Consider the following 21,742-nt stretch of genomic DNA (forward strand, 5'->3'; position numbering starts at 1 on the left):
TAATAAGATGTAAAAATAATAATAATGAGATGTAAAGATAATAATAATAAGATGTAAAAATAAATAAATAAAATGCTTATACTTGTTGGGTTTCTTCTCTTGTAGGCATTGACTCCTCTCCTTGCACAGCTGCCTCTGTCCCAGACAGGTCCCAGCCCTGCCTTTAGGACTCCCAGATCAGAGTTTGGCTAAAACAAGGGCAAAACTCAGGGGAAAGGAGAGAAGGGAGCACAGAACTCCAGGAGCACAGATAAACCAAAGGTGTACAATGCTGGCTGGGGAGGAGAGCAGAAAAAAATCCTCACTTACACAAAGCTGATGACAAGGAGCAGCTTGGAGACACTCTGCAGGTGGAAGCCACTGGGGCTCTCCTCAGGGATGTGCCGTGTCTGAGTGGAACCTGAGGAGATGGGGATGCATTTGGGGTGGGAAACAGGGAAAGGAACCCCTGATCCTCTACCCACCCCAACAACCCCAACACTCCCCTCTGTGAGCAAACCCCTGCCTGTGCCCTGCTCACCTGCCACGTGCTTGATTCGATGGGCGACCTCCTCATCCGTGGGGGTGGTCACGGGGCTGAGCACCTCCTCCAGGTGTGGCACCCTCAGGTGGGCGTGGGCGCGTTTCCGCCGCCGCACCGTGGATTGCTTGCTCACCTTCTCTTTGGGGGATTGTCTGTGCACCTCAGCCAGGTACGTGCTCTCTGTTTTGGTCAGCTCGCTCTCTGCGGCACCAGGGGGAGCATTTGGGAGAGAGAGAGAAAGGGTTAACCCATCTGCTGTGATGCCCTAGGATTTTAGATTTATATTTTTCACATATTTGCAGTTCTTTAGTGTGTAACTCCACAACCAGTGTGAGCTGGCTCTCCCATTCAGGGCAGACACAAGAATTCCTCTCCAGGCCTGGCAATCAAGGACACTTGATCTGTTTTGGTCAGCTCGCTCTCTGCAGCACCAAGAGGGAGAATTTGGGAGAGAGAGAAAGGGTTTAACCCCTCTGCTGTGATGCCTTAGGATTTCAGCTTTCAGAATTTTCACATATTTGTAATCCTGCAGTTCTTTAGTGTGTAACTCCACATCCAGTATGAGTTGCTGCTCTCCCATTCAGGGCAGACACAAGAATTCCTCTCCAGGCCTGGCAATCAAGGACACTTGATCTGTTTTGGTCAGCTCGCTCTCTGCAGCATCAAGGGGGAGCATTTCATAGAGAGAGAAAGGTTTAACCCATCTGCTGAGATGCCTTAGGAGTTTAGCTTTAATATTTTCCATCTATTTGTAACTCTGTAGTTCTTTAGTGTGGAACTCCACACACAGTGGGAGCTGCTGCTCTCCCATTTTGGGCAGACACAAAAATTCCTCTCCTGGCAATGAAGGACACTTGATCTGTTTTGGTCAGCTCGCTCTCTGCAGCACCAGGGGGAGCATTTGGATGAGAGAGAAAGGTTTAACCCCTCTGCTGTGATGCCTTGTAATTTTAGATTTAATATTTTTCATCTATTTGTAATCCTGCAGTTCTTTAGTGTTTAACTCTAAACTCCACACACAGTGGGAGCTGCTGCTTCCCCATTCGGGGCAGACACAACAATTCCTCTCCAGGATTTCAGCTTTTCTATTTTCCATCTGCTTGAAAGAGATGATATTATATTTAATACTAATGCTGCTACTACTACTACTACCAATGATAATAAATTATATTTAATAATAGTATATTATTATATTTTTCACATATTTGTAACCCTGCAGTTCTTTAGTGCAGAACTCCAAACTCCACACACAGTGGGAGCTGCTGCTTCCCCATTTGGGGTAGACACAACAATTCCTCTCCAGGCCTGGCAATCAAGGACACCTCACTGCCTCAGGGCCCAGAGATGGAAACAAAAGGGAGTTGTGGGCAGCAAACTTGGGGTAAATGACTTCATCAGCTGAAGCTGGAATTGGCAGATTCACCCCCAAAATGCAAATGGACCAAACTTATAAAAGTGTGAAACCCAGGACCCATTGTCCATTTTTGGGTGGGTTTTGTCTGCCCTAGATGTACCTGAAGGCCCTTCAATAAATAGAACTGCTTTTCAGTCTCTTAATTTTGCTTGGCCACTGTTTTTAAGTACCCCCAAAAAGGCATCAGCTGGGCCAAAGCAGCTGGCAGAGCCTGAGAGATTTGTGCTCCACATTCCTCGCACCTTTTACCAAAATCTGCCCCCAAACTGCCTGCCAGGGAGCAGGATTTGCTGCCCTGATTAATTCCAGCAGGTCATTTATTCCAGCTGTGGTAGCCCTTTTTGTAAACCACCCCAAGGCTGGCTCAGGCTGCCCACTCCCAGGGAAACCTGAGTGCCACTGTCAGTGCCACTCTTACCCAAGTGACGGAAATAATCCTCCAGGCCGCTCCAAAAATTCTTCTCAATGAAGGATTTCACCAGCCCCCACGGCTGCTTCCTGTAGCGCAATTCTGTGGAAACCCTGTGAGGAGGAAAAGGAACAGGTCACTCATTCCCCTGGTGCTGATGTCAATTCCCAATCTTTGTCAGTGTAAATCCAGGAAATAATCATGCACACTGTTATTTCTGGAATGCTCTCAGCCCTTCATGCTTCCAGAGGAGAAGCACTGCTGGAAAAATCCTTCCAAAGGCAGGAAGAGCCTCTCCCAAGAGCACTCCAGGGCCGTTTGGCAGACATTTGGATTATAATTAGTGGAATCACAGGGATATAGCTTTGCCCAGTACCCAGTTCCTCTGTTTAGTCCCCGGAAGTTCATCCTGTGCTTATCACAGTCTGAAAATGATAACAGGCTCTGCAAACCTCTGCATCCAAGAGAGAGGCAAGAAAAATCTGTAAATCCTCTCCCTGATGCAGCTGTAACTCCTCTGCACTGATGTCAACCCAGCAGGTGAAAATCCTGCCCCTTCTCTTGGTGACAGGATGTCCCAACAACAGGACAAGGAAGATGTGACAAAATCCTCGCAGAAACTGAGCCCAGTGACTCTCAGAGAGCTCTGCACATTGTCCCTCACAGCAGCTGGTGTGTCAGCAATCAAATCACTTGTTTTAAATTACCCACACACACAGTTTCTATGTGTCATTAAAAATCTGTAAACTGCATGCCTGAAGTGAAAAAATTAAAAAAAAAAAAAAAAAAACAAAAATAAAACACTTGTTGGGTTTTTTCTCTTGTAGGTATTGAGTGCTCTCTTCTTGCACAGCTGCCTCTGTCCTGATTGTCACTGTCCCATACAGGTTCCAGACCTGCCTTTAGGATTCCCAAATCAGAGTTTGGCTAAGCAAGGGCAAAACCCAGGGGAAAGGAGAAAAGGGAGCACAGAACTCCAGGAGATAAACCAAAGGAGTTTAATGCTGGCTGGGAAAGACAGCATTAAAAAATTAAAAAAAAAAAAAAAAAAAAAGAAGAAATAAACAAAGAAATTTTGTTTATTTCAATCTCTCCAACACCCAAAACCCCCTCCCAAAGGTGCTTTTTGCTCATCATTCCCTCCCAGGAGGGGTACCTGAGTCGGCTTTTGTTTCTGGCGACGCGAGTCAAGGTGTAGCGGTTGATGGTGTAGAAATAATCGTGGTAGGGGACGTCGTGGGTCAGCACCTCGGCATCGATGACGTAGCACTCGCTCTCCTGGCTGGCCTTGTACATCGTCTGCGGGAAAAGCAGAGAACGCGCTGGGAGCCCAGGCTGGGGCAGGGACTGAGGACCTGACTCCATGTTCTCAGAAGGATAAGTTATTGTTTTATGTGACTGTATTGTAGCAGAGAATCATTTTAAGACACTATATTATAGTAGGCTAATTTATTATTTTAAGATACTCTATAATATTAAAGAATTATATTAAGATACTATATTATATTGAAGAAGGCAAACTTATTATTTTAAGATACTATATTAAAGAATTACTATATTATATTGAAGAAGGCTAACTTATTATTTTAAGATACTATATTAAACAATTATTATATTATATTGAAGAAGGCTAACTTATTATTTTAAGATACTATATTAAAGAATTACTATATTGAAGAAGGCTAATTTATTATTTTAAGTTACTCTATTATATTAAGGAATTATTTTAAGATACCATATTATATTAAAGAAGGCTAATTTATTATTTTAAGATACTATAACATATTAAATAATTATTTTAAGATACTATATTATATTGAAGAAGGCTAACTTATTATTTTAAGATACTATATTAAAGAATTACTATATTATATTGAAGAAGGCTAACTTATTATTTTAAGTTACTCTATTATATTAAGGAATTATTTTAAGATACCATATTATATTAAAGAAGGCTAATTTAGTATTTTAAGATACTATGACATATTAGAGAATTATTTTAAGATACTATATTATATTGAAGAAGGCTAACTCATTATTTTAAGATACTATATTAAAGAATTACTATATTATATTGAAGAAGGCTAACTTATTATTTTAAGATACTATATTAAAGAATTACTACATTATATTGAAGAAGGCTAATTTATTATTTTAAGTTACTCTATTATATTAAGGAATTATTTTAAGATACCATATTATATTAAAGAAGGCTAATTTAGTATTTTAAGATACTCTATTATATTAAAGAATTATTTTAAGATATTATATTGTAGAAGGCTAATTTATTATTTTAAGATAATATAGTAAAGAATTACTATATTATATTGTAGAAGGCTAATTTATTATTTTAAGATACTATATTATATTAGAGAATTATTTTAAGACACTATATTAAAGAAGGTTAATCTATTATTTTAAGATACTATATTAAAGAATTACTATATTCATTAAAGAAGGCTAATTTATTATTTTAGGATACTATATTATATTAAAGAATTATATTAAGATACTATATTATGTTAAAGAAGGTTAATTTATTATTTTAATATATTATATTATATTATATTATATTATATTATATTATATTATATTATGCTAATTTATTATTTTAAGATACTATACTATATTAAGGAATTATTCTAAGATACTATATTATATTTTAGAAGGCTAACTTATTATTTTAAGATACTATATTAAAGAATTACTATATTATATTAAAGACTAATTTATTCTTTTACAATACTCTATTATATTAAAGAATTATTTTAAGACACTATATTATATTAAAGAAGGCTAACTTATTATTTTATTTTATTTATTATTTTATATGATATTAAGGAATTCTTTTAAGATACCTTATTATATTAAAGAAGGTTAATTTATTATTTTAAGATACTATATTATATTAGAGAATTATTTTGAGATACTATATTATAATAAGGAATTATTTTAAGATATTATATTATATTAAAGATGGCTAATTTATTTTTTAGGATACTATATAGTATTAAATAATTATTTTAAGATAATATATTATAGAAGGCTAATTTATTATTTTAAGATACTATATTATATTAAAGAATTATTTTAAGATTCTATATTATATTGAAGAAGGCTAACTTATTATTTTAAAATACTATATAAAAGAATTACTATATTATATTGAAGAAGGCTAATTTATTATTTTAAGATACTATATTAAAGAATTACTATATTATATTAAAGACTAATTTGTTCTTTTACGATACTCTATTATATTAAAGAATTATTTTAAGACACTATATTATATTAAAGAAAGCTAATTTATTACTTTAGGATACTATATTAAAGAATTACTGTATTATATTACAGAAGGCTAATTTATTATTTTAATTTATTATTTTATTTAATTTATTTATTTATTTATATAATATTAAGGAATGATTTTAAGATAATATATTATAGAAGGCAAATTTATTATTTTAAGATACTATACCATATCAAAGAATTCTTTTAAGATACTATATTAAGGCTAATTTATTCTTTTAAGATACTATATTATATTAAAGAATTCTTTTAAGATACTATATTATATTAAAGATGGCAAATTTATTATTTTAAAACACAGCTGGCCAGTGATTGGCCATTAAGTCAAAACAATTCACATGAAACCAATCAAACACTGACCAGTTGGTAAACAATGTCCAAACCACATTCCAAAGGAGCAAAACACAGGAGAAGCAATCAGATATTGTTGTTTTCATTTCTCTCTGAGAGTCCTCAGCTTCCCAGGAGAACAACCCTGGGCAAGGGGATTTTTCCAGAAGATGTGACAGTGACACGCAGGGCAGCTCTGCTCCAGTGTCCCTCACCTGAGTCTCGGTGACTGTGGCAGTTTTGGGGGCCAGAGGGTTGGTGAGGGTGATGGTGTACAGGATCACTCTGGTCTGATTGCCGTTTTCCTCCTTCTTCCAGGGGTGAAAGATGATATCTGAGGGGAGAAAACAACATTCCAGTCAAGGGGTTGGGGAGGGATCTCTGGTCAGTCCCTGGGGAAAGGCACAGCCATATAACCAAGCTGGGGACGGGATTTCCTTCCCCTTGGGGAGCCTGGCTGCTCTAGAGCTCAGCTGAGTGTGAAACCAAGGGCTCCTGTGCTAAATGTGAGTATTTTCCCTTCTTTCAAGTGCAGGGAAAGGGGAGAGGCTGGGGATTTATCTCCTTCAGCAAATCTAGTTACAGGGAAAGGACTATGACATGCCAAGGGATTCTCTGCAGTTTTGCCATGTCAGGTGTGGAGCTATTCCCTCACACTGTTAAGCCTTGAACAGAAGATCAGGCCTTAGGTGATGATAAAAAACAAGAAAATCAGCTTTTTCCATAAAAAAACGGTTCCAGCTGTTAGAAAATGTAATCAGATGGGCACACAGGTCCTGCCTGCCCTTGGTTACCACCAACATGGGACAGCGTGGCCAATTGGACAAAATCTGCTCAGAATGTCACCCAAGCAGACAAAACTGTAGCTCCAGGGCAGAGCCCTTCCCCTGCAGCCCCTTGGCAGGTCCAGCAGCAGCAGCAGCAGCTCCCCAGTGTTTTGCAGAAGCAAACAAACTCCACAATTTTGTGAAAGTTGTAAAACCGGTGTGTTTATTACAGCGCTGGACACGTGGAGATTCCTCTCTCTAAAAGACATGGGTGCCTCTGGGAGCTCCAGATCCTTTTTTATCCCCCTCTCAAATACACATGCATGCAATTTCACAATTGGGTTCATATCTATATTTCACATAGGTTCATAAATATTCATTTTACAAATTTTGTATGACATTTGCCACTAATTCTTCTTTATCAGAAAGAATTCCTAGGTCAGGTTGACCTGATCTCTGTTTCCCCTCCTTATCTCTCTCCTTCACTGAAGCAGTTTCTCTGAGCAAAAGCTTTTTCCAAGAACAGGCAGACTAAACAGCTGTGCTCTCAAACTACAGACTTAACTCAAAGATGTACATTTCACCTAAATCAAAATGGAAAATTCTGGAAAAAATTTCCAAAACTCTGGAAAATTTCCACTCTGTCTCACCAGAGAAGCGGCGCTGCTCCATGAAGTCCCTCTGGAACTGGGAGTCAGTGAAGAGCAGGTCGTAGAGCTTGTCCACGCTGAAGTTGAACACCTCGTTCACGTACTGGCGGCCGTTCAGGTCCTCATAAAAGGCTTGGACCTCCCCTGTGGGCAAAGAGAGCCTCAAGGTCCAGCCATGACCCTCCAGGGTGATGGAAACTGTGCTTCCACAGCACCAGGAGCTCAGTGTTTCAGAAGGAACCTAAAGGAGGGACCTCAACTGCTGCCTCAGGTTTTTGGATTTTCTGTTTTTCACATTCTGTGCTGCTTTAGTGTGTGGGTCTGGGTTCACATCAGGGGATGCTGAGCTCTGTGCACAGAGCAGGGAGACAAAACAATTCCTGCTCCAGCTGGGCACCAAGGACAAATGACCCAAATCTCAGCCCAGGAGCACAAACACCGTGGGCTGGAGAGAAAAACAAGCAGGGTGGGACTGCCTGGGCTAAAGCTGGAATGGGACAATGAACTGCAAGGTGCAAATGGAGCAGAACTGATCCCAGGGAGAGACCCCGGGAGCACTCGTGCATTTTGGGGCCATTTTGGTTCATCTTGGGTTCATTTTGGGGCTATTTTGGGTCATCTTGGGTTCATTTTGTGACCATTTTGGTTCACCTTGGGTTCATTTTGGGGCCATTTTGGTTCACCTTGGGTTCATTTTGTGACCATTTTGGTTCACCTTGGGTTCATTTTGGGGCCATTTTGGTTCACCTTGGGTTCATTTTGGGACCATTTTGGTTCACCTTGGGTTCATTTTGGGACCATTTTGGTTCACCTTGGGTGCATTTTGGTTCACCTTGGGTTCATTTTGTGATCATTTTGGTTCATCTCGAGTGCAGCCCTGGCTGGGCTCTTGTGCTGCCCAAGGTGCATCCATGGAGGCCTTTTAATAAATCCCTGCTTTATTCTTTTAACTGTCCAGCCCCTATTCTAGGCCAGCCTTCACAAAGCAACACAACCATTTTCCTGCACTGATCCCAGGGCAAGAAGTTGGGACACGAAAAGGGATCATTAATTACATAGGGAAGGGATAATTCATCATTTTAGGCACATCCTAAAATTTTTAGGCACATTCACCTTCTGCAGCCCACAATGGGAATTCTTTGCATCTCCAGGGTCCAGGAAAAGATTTCAGCAGTCACCACTCCATTCCCTCACAGGAGGGATGGGATAAGGCTGGGAGGAGCCCTGGTGGAGTGGCCTTTCCCCATTACCTTCATCGTGGGTGTCTGAGGAGTCACTGAGCTCTGTGGGAATGTCCTCGTTGTCATTGAAGTCCAGGGAGGGGGAGTTCACAGGGCCAATGATGTCGATTTTCTCTCCCATGATGTTGGCAATGCCAAGGTCCTTCTCCACAGGACTCTCTGCCACTGCCTCCTCCTCCTCTGGGAGCACTCCATCGAACTGCAGCAAGGACAGGGCACAACAAGGCAAGATCAGCACCTGGAAATGGGCTTTGTTTCAAAAAACCTCACATCTGTGAGCCAATCTCTGAATATTTGCCCTTGACATATCTGTAAATTAAATAGAGAGAGGAGGACAATTGCTATACAGTGTTTGTAAAACCTCCTCTCAAAAAATCAGTGTTCAAGCATTGAACACCACCAGGACTTTTGTTCAGACAAGCACAATATTGTCCAACACTGGTTTTGGCTAAAAGAACCTAAAAGAAGTAATATCTAAACAAGGTCTGCTCTGCCATAATTCCAGGAGGGTACACACTATTTACTGAAGGCAGGGAAGAAATTATAACCCTTTTATGTCCAAAACTTTTCATCCAGAAGTATAGAAAGGAAAATGCTCTTGCTGCTGAGAGTCCCAGTGACAAAATCACTGCCCAAGGACTGAAATCAGCAGCAGTGCAAGAGCTGGAGGATGAACAAACCTCATATGACCCATGGGGTGCTGAATTTCAGGGAAAACAAATCCCTGCTGCCAGGGGAGGGAGAACACTCACCGAGGCTGGGGCTTCACTGCTGCCTGTGGAGGTCAGGGTGCTGGCAGTGACAGATTTCTTTGGCAGCTGAGGGCTGGCTTCGGGCTTGGCCTCCATGCTGCTCTTGGAGGAGCTGTCGTTGACTTCATTCTCCTCCACGGGGATTTCTTCGCAGTAGCTGGGACGCCACAGAGAACACAGGTTTTTATGGTTACCCCTCTCACAACAGCTACAGCTGCACACACAGAGCAAGTGAAAATGTTTCTATGAGGTCTCCAGGCTGTCCAGACGCAGGAATGGCTCAGTGCAGGGGAGAGCAAGCCCCAGTTTTTTGGGTGTTTATACAGGGATTGACAAGCATCAGCATTTTCTGGCCATGCAACACTGCCTGGCCTTGTGACCAGGGTGCTTTGGAATTTCTAGAATTGCTCAGCTGGCTCAGCAGGCATTGCACTCCCTCCCAGTGGTGCCTTAAGTTTTAGCTTTTCTATTTTTCAGATTCTTAATGTGCAGTTCTGAGCTTCATATTAAGTGTTGGTGAGCTCTCTGCACAGAGCAGGGAGACAAAACAATTCCAATTCCTTCTCTAGGAATTGAGAAGCAATTGTTGACAATTGACCAATTGTCCTTGGGGACCAAGAACAATCAATACAAGGCCCAAGAGCACAAACAACACGGACTGAAGAGAGAAAAACAAGGAGGGGACTTGATAACCTAAAGCTGGAATGGGACAATGAACTGCAAGATGCAAATGGAGCAGAACTTAGAGAAGTGAGAGACCCTGTGAGCGCTCGTGCATTTTGGGACCATTTGGGCTCATCCTGGGTTCATTTTGGAACTATTTTGGGTTCTTCTTGGGTTCATTGTGTGATCATTTTGGGTTCACCTTGGGTTCATTTTGGCACTGTTTTGGTTCATTTTGGCTCATCTTGGGTTCATTTTGTGACCATTTGGGTTCATCTTGGGTTCATTTTGGGACCATTTTGGTCCATCTCGGGTGCAGCCCTGGCTGGGCTCTTGTGCTGCCCAAGGTGCATCTATTGAGGAGATCCTTTTAATAAATCCCTGCTCTATTCTTTAACTCTGTTCTAGGCCATCCTTCAGAAGGCATCACCAGCTTCCATGAGGAACCCTCCACCTCCAGGTTTTTAGGCTTCACACATTCCAGAGCCACAGCTTGGCCAGGTCCCAGGTGTGGCAGGACAGGCAGCTTTTGGGGCATGCAGCACCTGTGCCAGGTCCCAGATGTGCCAGCACAGGCAGCTTTTGGGGCACGCAGCACCTGTGCCAGGTCCCAGATGTGGCAGCACAGGCAGCTTTTGGGGCATGCAGCACCCCCTGCTCCCCTGGGACCCCCTGTGCTCCCCCCAGAGCGCTCAGCCCTCCCCTCTCACCCCATGGTGTTGAAGTCATCATCAGGAGGCACGTAGTCTTCGTCGTCGCTGGTCAGCCCCAGCTCGTTGCCGTAGCACTGGTGGACAAAGTGCCAGAGCTCCTTGGGGCACAGGGGCTGCAACAGGGCACAAAAAAATCACCAATGTGCAGCCAAAAATGCCAAAACACAATGAAATTATCTGGAATTGTCACTGCCAGGAGGACATTCCTTGCCCTGAAAGAACTGAGAGATTCTGAGCCTTTAGGTGAGAGCCTTTCTGTGGGCTCAGCTCTGTGAAATTCCATTTTATGGAGTTTATTATTATTAATATTTAATTTTTATTACTTAATTTTAGATATACTTGCATGTTTACATTCATACTTTGTATATTTATATTTATAGCTGCATTTTATCTATATTTATACTTAATTTCTATATTTATATATAATTCTATATGTATATAAATATATGAATATGCAAAATATAAATATAATAACAACGGTATTGATATATTTATAAATATATAATTTTCATATGTTATAGTAATAATTTTAAATATCAATTACTTATTTCTTTATATTTAAATGTTACTTTTAAAAGAATGTATTCTTAATATGTTATATAGATATATGTAATTATGATTTTGTTATAAATATAATATCCCATAATAAATATTATAAATATCCCATAATAAATATATATTATTATAAATATTATAAATATTTTAAATTATACAGTTATAGATAATGTTACATATAATTTTACATAGTATATGTAATGTATAAAATATATGTAGAATATATTTTACATACAATATATATAATATATAATCTTATATATATACTATTCAATAATAAATATGCAATTATATATGTATATCTGTGTAATATATATGTAATATATGCAATATTCAATGTTTGATTATATTATTATTATTAAAATATGGATGAGATTTCCCACAAACAGGGCTGGAATGTCCTAAAGGAAGCTCTAACCCTGCATTTCCCTCCACTGATCCTTTCCCATCTCTTCTGCTGTGCCTCCATTCAATGTCTGCTGCTCCATCAAACCCCAAGATTTTATGAGGTTTTTTCCCTCCCTCTCTTCAACTTTTTGTTAAATTAAAGCTGCCTGAGGAAAATTATCTAAAACAATCTATTAAAAAATAATCCAAATTATCTAAAGCAATGAAGAAAAACATTTCCTGCTGCAGTTTGGAATCAAAAGGAGTTGGTGTCACCAGACACTCCTGTAAAAAGTAAAAAAAAAAAAAAAAAAAAAAAAGTAAAAAAGAGAAAATAATTATCCAGACCATTGAAAAAAGCCCAGCTTTTAGGGATGCAGGTCAGTGATCAGCACATGACTGTGACATGAGGCTCTGAAAAATGGGGCTTGTGAATTAAACTTGTGATTTAAAGACGTGCTACAGGGATGAAAGGGGATTTTTACCCCTAAAAACTTATGACCAACAACAAAGATTTCTTGGTAATGAGGGGAAACAAACCCAGTAAACTTTTTCTGAGTTGCTGGCTTGAATTTTTTCCCATAGTAACTGCATGGGATAAGGCAGGAATTTTTTAATCTAGCTCCTCACAGCAGCAACCAAAAATATGGAGGGGGAAAAAGCCTCTAATGAGGAATTTTCATCCAGAGAAATCTGCCTGCTTCTCCTCCTTCCCACACACAATAACTCACACCCATGTCGTATAAGGAAAACTGCACTCAGCTTTTTCTCCCCTTTTCCTGCGTCCCACATTTGGAAAAAAAGAGCTCTGGAAGTGTTTCCTGTGTTTATCAGCCCCTCTCTCAGTTCCCTGTTGCCTTGACCTCGACAGCAAGGGCACTGAATTCCATTTGGAGCTCCAAAAGCTGCTCAGGTTACAACCACAGGCAAGGTGATCCTTTCTGCTCCTAAATCCTACTCTACATTTTGGGACAGGGTATTCCTGGTGCCTCATTCCTCCAGCAGGGCCTGAATTCCAGCCAGGACACCCCAACATGCTGGAAATCAGGGCCAGAAAATTCCCTCCATGCTGTGGAACAGATATTCAAATTAAATCAAGGATTTGCAGGGTCTCTGGCACAGCAGGAACAGATTTATTTTAAAATCCAACCCACTGAGCCCTCACCCAGCGCACCCTGCACCCACAACTGCTCTCACTTGGATTTGGGATGCCCTGAACACTCATTTGCTGTCCTGCTTTCTTGAAGGCTGCTCCACTGTGGAATTACAAACTTTAAAAAAAAAAAAAATTCCTTCTGGAGACCCTGATTCCTCAGCAGAGGCAGAGTGGAACCTTCTGTGTGATTTACCCCAGAAAATGGGTGATTTACCCCAGAAAATAGGTGGTTTATTCCAGAAAATGGGTGTTTAACCCCAGAAAAAAAAATTCCCTGCAAAAAGGAGCCAGCTCTGACTAAACAACTGCCCTCACTTGGATTTAGGATGCCCTGAACACTCATTTTCTGTCCTGCTTTCTTGAAGGCTGCTCCACTGTGGAATTACAAACTTTTAAAAAGAAAAAATTTGTTCTGGACACCTTGATTCCTCAGCAGAGGCAGAGTGGAACCTACTGTGTGATTTACCCCAGAAAATAGGTGGTTTATTCCAGAAAATGGGTGTTTAACCCCAGAAAAAAAAAATTCCTGCAAAAAGGAGCCTGCTCTGACTAAACAACTGCCCTCACTTGGATTTGGGATGCCCTGAACACTCATTTTGTGTCCTATCTGGACCTCCACAATCTTGGAGCACAGATTTACTGAGAGCTCTGCCTGCACACTGAGTTATTCCTGCTGCTTTCTTGAGGGCTGCTCCACTGTGGAATTACAGACTTCCAAAGAAAACCCAAAATTCCCTCCTGAGACCCTGAGTCCTCAGCAGAGGCAGAGTGGCACCTACTGTGTGATTCACCCACCCCAGAAAATCAGTGATTTATCCCAGAAAATGGGTAATTAACACCAGAAAACAGGTGATTTACCTCAGAAAATGGGTGATTTCCCCCAGAAAATTGGTGATTTACCTCAGAAAATGGGTGATTAACCCCAGAAAAAAATTCCCTGCAAAAAGAGGGAATTGCCTCTGCAGTTATGAGCCTGCTCTGCCTAAACATTTGTGTTTAATGTCCTTACTGCCCAAAACCACTTGTGTTTAATGTCCTTACTGCCCAAAACCACTTTTATTTTTTGTCCCTTCTGCCCAAACACTTGTGTTTGCTGTCCCTGGGTGTTTTTTCAGCCAGAAGTGATGCTGCTGCCCACATCCATCCCCACCCTTCCATCCATCCCTCTGTACCTTGTCAAGCAGAGCATTCTGCCAGAGTCTGAACATCATCATGTACGTCCTGTCCCGGGCCCCAAAGGAGGTAAAAAAGTGCTGGATGGGGAGAGAGAGAGAGAAAACTCAGCTCAGAAAAAGCCAAAAAACAGGTGAAGAACACAATAAAGCTGTTTGGGGTCACTTTCCAGCTGGAGTGAGCTCATGGAGAGGCTCTCACCAGGGAGTGAGCACTGAAACAGCTCTGTGAGAGATGTGCTGCTGTAAAACCTGGATATTTCACCTGGCCCCACACCTGAGCTCCAGCTCAGCACAATCCCTGCTCCCAGTCCTTTTCCCAGCTTGGAAAAACCCCACACACACCCTTCTAAGTGCCCAGCCAGCCTCATCCATGTGGGATTTACCTTTTCAGTGTCAGTGCAAACTTGGATGGCATTGGGAATGAGCCGGGCTGTCTTCTCCTTGGTCATGGAGCAGATGTCCTTCAAGCGAACTGTCAGCTGCAGCAGGCAGGGAACAACACCAGGAAAGGGAGAAAATCATGAGAAAAGCAGCAGAAAAACCCTTCCAAAGTCAGTGTGAGCAGATCCCCGGGGTTAACAGCAGTGGGAGAGCATCACCAGGGAGGGAAAAACACCAGGAAAGGGAGAAATTCAAGAGAAAGGCAGAAGAAAAACCTCACCAGTGTCTCCCAGGCAGGGAAAAACACCAGGAAAAGGGGAAATTCAAGAGAAAGTCAGAAGAAAAACCTCACCAGTGTCTCCTAGGCAGGGAAAAACACCAGGAAAGAAAGAAAATAATGAGGAAGGCAGAAGAAAAGCCCTTCCAAAGCCAATGTGGGCACAGCCCCAAGGCTGCCAGCAGCAGGAATGCTTCACCAGGCATGGAAAACCACCAGGAAAGGGGGAAATTCAAGAGAAAGGCAGCAGAAAAGCCTCACCAGTGTCTCCCAGGCAGGGCAAAACACCAGGAAAGGAGAAATTAATGAGAAAGAGAGCAAAAAAGCCCTTCCAAAGCCAATCTGAGCACAGCTCCAGGGTTGGCAGCAGTGGGACAATCTCACCGGTGTCTCCCAGGCAGGGAAAAAACATCAGGAAAGGGGGAAAATCATGACAAAGGCAGCAGAAAAGCCTTTCCAAGGCCAATGTGGGCACAACCCCATGGTTGGCAGCACTGGGAGAGCCTCACAAGTGTCTCCCAGTGTCCTGGTTTGAAAAGGAAGTGAGGTTTTGGGAGCTGTGGTCAAACCAATGGGTGCTCAGATTTGAATATGGGCATCTGGTGTGATCACTGAGGACATGGACACACCTCTGAGAACACAGGGGGTTAAAAGCAGAGAAAAACAGGCAGGGAAAAACACCAGGAAAGGGAGAAAATCATGAGAAAAGCAGCAGGAGAGCCCTTCCAAAGCCAATCGGAGCCCTGGGATTGGCAGCAGTGGGAGAGCCTCATCAGGGAGGGAAAAACACCAGGAAAGGGAGAAAATCATGAGAATGGCTTTGGAAGGGCTGCTCCTGCTGCCTATGGAGCAGAACCCCAGGGTTGGCAGCAGTGGGAGAGCCTCACCAGGCAGGGAACAACACAAGGAAAGGGGGAAATTCATGAGAAAGGCAGCAGAAGAGCCCTTCTAAAGCCAATGTGAGCCCAAGGGTTGGCAGCAGTGGGAGAGCCTCACCAGGCAGGGAACAACAGTGGGACAATCTCACCAGTGTCTCCCAGGCAGGGAAAAACACCAGGAAAGGGAGAAATTCATGAGAAAAGCAGCAGAAAAGCCTTTCCAAGGCCAATGTGAGCACAGCCCCGGGGTTGGCAGCAGTGGGAGAGCCTCACCAGGCATGGAAAAACACCAGGAAAGGGAGAAATTCAAGACAAAGGCAGCAGGAACGACCCTTCCAAAGCCAATGTGGGCACAGCCCACAGTGGGAGAGCCTCACCAGGCAGGAAACAACACCAGGAAAGGAGAAATTGATGACAATGGCAGCAGAGGAGCCTCACCAGGGTCTCCCAGCGGAAGATGTTGCTGTAGAAGCAGATCCAGTTCTCGGAGAGGTAGAGGCGGCCCTGCAGGAGAATGTCCCTCTGGAGGGCACATGAATAATCTGGGGGAGGACAGCACGTGGTCAGAGAGGAGCAGAAAACCACAAGATGCCACTGATACCTTAAGATTTTTGTCTTTGTGTTTTTCAGATCATGAGCTGCATCAGTGCATGAGTCTAAACCCCATATAAATTCCATATAAACTCCATATAAACTCTTCACATTTTGGTCAGAAAAAATAATTCCTCTGGGCATGAAATTCAAGGACACCCAACAGCCTCAGGCCCCAAAAAGCACAAATAAAAGCGAACTGGGGAGGAGAGAAAACTGGGGGAATATGATCTCATTACATGAAGCTCTAATTGGACAATTAACCCCTGATATGTGCAAATAGACCAAACTTGTAATTGTGTGAAAAACTCATGACCATACCTGAAGGCCCTTCATTAAATATAACCACTTCATTGATGTATTTAATATGTTTATGGATATATTTATATATTAACATATATAAATATATATGTTATATATAAAAATGGATATATTTTATAAAATATAATTATTATATATTATATATTATATATTATATATTATATATTATATATTATATATTATATATAAATTATATATTCATGTTTTCATATATAATATCCATGTTTATATATAATATATGAATACATATTATATATTATATTTAGTTTATTTATATAATCCATGTAGACATGGAAATGAAATTCCAGGATTGCTCTGTCTCCTTTTTGGACATCAACCCCTGGATGAATTTAAGAATGAAAACCTATATCATGAAATATATGATAATATATATTAACAAATCGAAATATATATGTTATATATAAAAATATATATTCATGTTTTCATATATAATATCCATGTTTATTTCTATATTATATATTATATATTATATATTATATAGTATATAGTATATAGTATATAGTATATAGTATATAGTATATAGTATATAGTATATAGTATATAGTATATAGTATATAGTATTTATTTAATCCATATAGACATGGAAATAAAGTTACAGGACTGCTCTGTCTCCTTTTTGGACATCAACCCCAGGTGTTTGTGGATGAATTTAAGAATGAAAGAATGAAGACCTGGCTGGTTTTGTGCTGCTCTCCTCCCCAGAGCCCCCTGGAGCTGCCCTTACCCACGATGAGGCGCTCGGAGTTTATTGGAATATTTTTTAATTGGAATAAAGTTACAGGACTCTGTCACCTTTTTGGACATCAACCCCAGGTGTTTGTGGATGAATTTAAGAATGAAAACCTGGCTGGGTTTGTGCTGTTCCCCTCCCCAAAGCCCCCTGGGGCTGCCCTTACCCACGATGAGGCGCTCGCTGTCCGGGAGCTGCTTGAAGAGTTTCCTGAAATCCTCATTGCGCTGCTTGTACGTGGGGCTCAGCACCTGCGGGGAAAAAGGGGCTGTGAGGACAAGGGGCAGCTGGGACATGGGCTGGGGACAACAGGGACACCTCAGGGACAGCAGGAGAAGGGGGGCAGAGGCACCGAGGAGCTCCCATCACAGCCCAGAGATGGGAGGGTTCGGGCTTTATGCAGGGAGGGAGAGGAAGAGGAGAACGTGGCTTGGGAGAGCAATCCGGGCTGGAAAGGGAAAAATCCTGGAAAGGCTGCAGCCCTGCCTGGAGAGGAATTCTGTGTGCCTGCAGAGTTCTCTGTGCCTGTACAGGAGTTCTCTGTGCCTGCAGAGTTCTCTGTCCCTGCACAGAGTTCCCTGTCCCTGCATGCTGCCCAAGGTAGGGCGTGTGCTCTGCTTGCGGCACTCACCTGCCAAACACCAGCAATGGGGCAGCTACCCCAGGAAAATGGGGATTTGCCCCAGAAAATGGGGGATTCAGAACATAAAATGAGGAATTCAGCACAGAAAATAGGTGATTTACCCCCAAAAATGAGGGATTCCGCACAGAAAATGGGGGATTAACTCCAGAAAACAGGGCATTCACCGCAGAAAACAGGATTCAGCACAGAAAATAGATTTACCCCAGAAAATGGCTGATTTAGCATGGAAAATTGAGGATTTACCCCAGAAAAGGCATGATTCAACCCAGAAAATGGGGGTTTCACCCTAGAAAATGAGGGTTTGCCTCAGAAAATGGGTTATTCAGCCCTGCCAGGTTATTCAGAGGAGCTTGAGCAAGCACTGGCACCAAGAGCTCAGGATTCTCCATTCCCACCCCTCTCCCCACCAAACACAGCCACGTGCTGGGATAGTGAGAACACTTCACTCCAAAAGGGCTCTCCCAAATATCCCAGGCACTGAACCCTGCCCTGCCCCTGTTCTGTGTCCTGGCCTCAGGGAGGGCTCAGGGACCACAGGGCTGGAGGGACATCAGGGTTTATAGTGTGACAGCCCACAGCTCCTCCACCCTGTGCCAGCTGCTCCCCACAGCCACAACCCCTTCAAATCCACATCTCCAGAGGATCTGCAATGCTCCTTTTCCCACAAATGCAGAGAAGGAGACACATTTTCCTTCTTTATCCAACAATCCAGAGGCACTGATCTACCAGGGCAGAAATGTGGGAGTGTTCCAGCACTGAAGGGCCCCAAAATTCTGAGATTAGAGAAGGCAATTTCTGCTTAAGAATGGTGGTGGAGCCACAGGGGTGGGAGGAATACAGAGTTTATTTAGAATCAGCCTCACAGATCTGCCGAAAGCTGTCAGATTGCAGCAGATTTGATGTTGGTTGTCAAATCACAGACAACCCCTCGCCCCCAAAAGTGTTCCCTGTTCCTCACAGCAGCTCAAAACTAGAAACAGAATATTCCAACAGGAGCAGAGGGCCCAGAGGAAGGGATCTCACTCTGAGCAAAACCTGCCAGCCAGCTGATGACAGAAACATCAATTGTACTTCCCAAACTCCCAGCCTGAACATCTGGAAAATATCTTGGTGTGAGATGGGCTCCAGCAAGAACCCAAGGCCAAGATTTCCAGGAACAAGCAGAGAGGATGGGGATGGAGTGGGGAAAGGGGATTGAAATCCCTGCAGGGCTGAGCTTGGGGCTCAGCAGGAGCTCAAACCTGTCCTGGCAGAGGCTCTGCTCTGCCAGAGCACAGCCAGCTCAGTTCAGACACTCACAGCTGGGATTCCATCAGGTCCAGGGCTGGCACTTCCTCCAGAGAAGTCCACAAGTCCCTCCAGGTCCCACCAGGGCAGCTCTTGGTCCAGGCAAAGATCCCAGAGGGAGCCACACTCCAGCAGGGAATCCATCAGCTCCTTCCCCCAGCCCTGCTCAGCTGCCCAGCTCCACTGCAACTCTGCTCGTCCTGCTCCCTCTGCTCCTTCTTTATGTCCAAAGCACAGAGAGGTGCAGCCTGGCAGGAGTCCAGGCGGGTTTAGGTGCCTTTCTCTGCTCTCCTGCCCACATCCAGCTTGTCCAAAGCCCAGAGAGGTGCAGCCTGAGGAGTCCAAGTGGGTTTAGGCGCCTTCCCCTGCTCTCCTGCCCACATCCAGCTCTTCCAAACACAGAGAGGTGCAGCCTGGCAGGAGTTTAGGTCAATTTAGGTGCCTTTCTCTGCTCTCCTGCCCACATCCAAAGCTCAGAAATGCAGCCTGGCAGCAGTTCAGGTCAGTTTAAGTGCCTTCCCTTGCTCTCCTGCCCACATCCAGCTCATCCAAAGCCCAGAGGAGCAGTCTGGCAGGAGTTCAGGTGGGTTTAGGTGCCTTCCCCTGCTCTCCTGCTCACATCCAGGTAATCCAAAGCCCTGACGTGCAGCCTGGCAGGAGTCCAGGTGGGTTTAGGTGCCTTCCCTTGCTCTCCTGCCCACATCCAGCTTGTCCGAAGCCCAGAAGTGCAGCCTGGAAGGAGTTCAGGTGGGTTTAGGTGGGTTTAGGTGCCTTCACCGGCTCTCCTGCTCATATCCAGGTAATCCAAAGCACAGAGAGGTGCAGCCTGACAGGAGTCCAGGTAGGTTTAGGTGCCTTCCCCTGCTCTCCTGCCCACATCCAAAGCCCAGAAGTGCAGCTTGGTAGGAGTCCAGGTGGGTTTAGGTGCCTTCCCCTGCTCTCCTGCCCACATCCAGCTCATCCCAGGTGGCCCCTGATGATCCCAGCCAGGATTTCCCCTCCAGAGCACTTTTCCCAAAGAGGCTCATGGGGATGATTGTGCTGCTGGGCACTCTCTGTGCTCTCCTGCTGCAGCCTCAGCAGTTTCTCGCTGTGGGCATCCCCTGCAGGAGCCCTGGCAGGTGTGAGCAGGGCAGCACAAGCCCCCAAATGTCCAGCGGTGCCAGACCCAACCCCACACAGCTCCGGCCCCAACTCACGCGGCTCCAACAGCTCCAGCTCAGCTCTCCCCTCTGTGGCAGTAGAAAAAGCAGCAATTCTGCTTCCTCAGTGCCTCAGGCTCTGCTCTTAAAGGCAGCCTCAGTCTCTGTGCTTCTCATGGAAGGGGCGGGCAGGGAAGATCCCAAAATGCCTCCCCATGGCTGCAGTGAGTGGAGCTGGGAACGCCGGCGGCCAATGCCCGGCAGTAACCCGGCCCTGCCTCCCAGCAGATGTTTCCTGTCATGGAAAGTTGCTGGACAGAGTGTGCTGGAGGCTGAGGGGAGCCTGGGACGTGAGCTGCTGTCCCACTCCCTGCACATGGGCCCCTGTCCCTCTCCCTGCAGGCCTCAGTGCCCTCCCAAACACAGGGGGGCTCCTGAGATCTGCCCACACTGGCTGGGACAGCAAATATCCCTGATATTCTCAGATTCAGAAAAAGAAATAAACTCTGTATTCCTGAAAAAGACAATTGGCTGTGCAAGCATTTGGAACACAAACCCTGTGAGGAACAACTGAGGGAGAAAAGGAGACTCAGGAGACTCAGCCTGGTTGAGCCTGCAGACACCCCTGGGTGATGGGGGCTGTCCTCAGGGCTGAGATGGATGGATGGGGGGCACCTGAGCTGCTCTGCACGTGTGAGGAGCAATATTTGTGTTTCCTGGGCCCCACTGAGCTCAGTGGTGAGGGCACACCTGGAGTGCTGTGCCCAGCTCTGGGCCCTCAGCCTGGGCAGGACCTTGGGACACTGAGCACATCCAGAGGGGCTGGGAACACAAACCCTGAGAGGAACCCCTGAGGGAGCTGGGGGTGCTCAGCCTGGAGAAAAGGAGACTCAGGGGTGTCCCCATCACTCTCACAGCTCCTGAAAGGTGCCTGTGCTCAGCTGGGGCTGGGCTCTGTCTGCAGCAGCACTGACACAACCAGAGCACACAGCCTCGAGCTGTGCCAAGGGAAATACAGGCTGGATATCAGGGAAAAGTGTTTTACAGAAAGGTGATAAAGTTCTGGAATGTTCTGCCCAGGGAGGTGGTGGAGTCCCCATCCCTGGGTGTGTTTAACAAAGCCTGGATGTGGCACTGGGTGCCAGGGTTTGGGTGAGGGGTTGGGGCTGGGTTGGACTCCATGATCTTTAGGGTCTCCTCCAACCTGGTGATTCTGTGATTTTTCTGAATTCTGTAGTTCTGTGGTTCTGTGTCTGTTCACTGTTCAGGTCAGTTACAGGAAGAAGAAAAATATTCAGGCATGTGATAGATAAAAATAAAGGATGTAGCTGGGAGGAAGCAGCCATGGGAGGCCCACAGAGGCAGAATCTGAGAGGCTGCACCGCTCGTGGGTGCATCTCTGAACCCACTCTTCTCCCCAAAAATGG

The 21,742-nt window shown here is 44.0% G+C and overlaps 1 protein-coding gene across 1 annotated transcript in view; it reads right to left on the reverse strand.

Annotated features, from left to right (window-relative positions):
• Positions 1 to 21,742, reverse strand: part of GRAMD1B (GRAM domain containing 1B) — a 131,215-nt gene that overhangs the window by 11,661 nt on the left and 97,812 nt on the right. Inside the window, exons 5-17 of the mRNA XM_059488368.1 lie at positions 17,410 to 17,494; positions 16,019 to 16,122; positions 14,428 to 14,523; positions 14,042 to 14,122; positions 10,769 to 10,884; positions 9,396 to 9,552; positions 8,653 to 8,842; positions 7,403 to 7,546; positions 6,201 to 6,319; positions 3,503 to 3,645; positions 2,356 to 2,459; positions 521 to 724; positions 310 to 400 (exon numbers count right to left, since the gene is read on the reverse strand). Of these exons, the coding sequence (XP_059344351.1) occupies positions 310 to 400; positions 521 to 724; positions 2,356 to 2,459; positions 3,503 to 3,645; positions 6,201 to 6,319; positions 7,403 to 7,546; positions 8,653 to 8,842; positions 9,396 to 9,552; positions 10,769 to 10,884; positions 14,042 to 14,122; positions 14,428 to 14,523; positions 16,019 to 16,122; positions 17,410 to 17,494 (1,634 nt within the window). The remainder of the gene's footprint in view (positions 1 to 309; positions 401 to 520; positions 725 to 2,355; positions 2,460 to 3,502; positions 3,646 to 6,200; positions 6,320 to 7,402; positions 7,547 to 8,652; positions 8,843 to 9,395; positions 9,553 to 10,768; positions 10,885 to 14,041; positions 14,123 to 14,427; positions 14,524 to 16,018; positions 16,123 to 17,409; positions 17,495 to 21,742) is intronic.

The sequence above is a fragment of the Ammospiza nelsoni genome, chromosome 24 (genome assembly GCF_027579445.1).
Source record: "Ammospiza nelsoni isolate bAmmNel1 chromosome 24, bAmmNel1.pri, whole genome shotgun sequence".
NCBI classification, from domain to species: Eukaryota; Metazoa; Chordata; class Aves; order Passeriformes; family Passerellidae; genus Ammospiza; species Ammospiza nelsoni.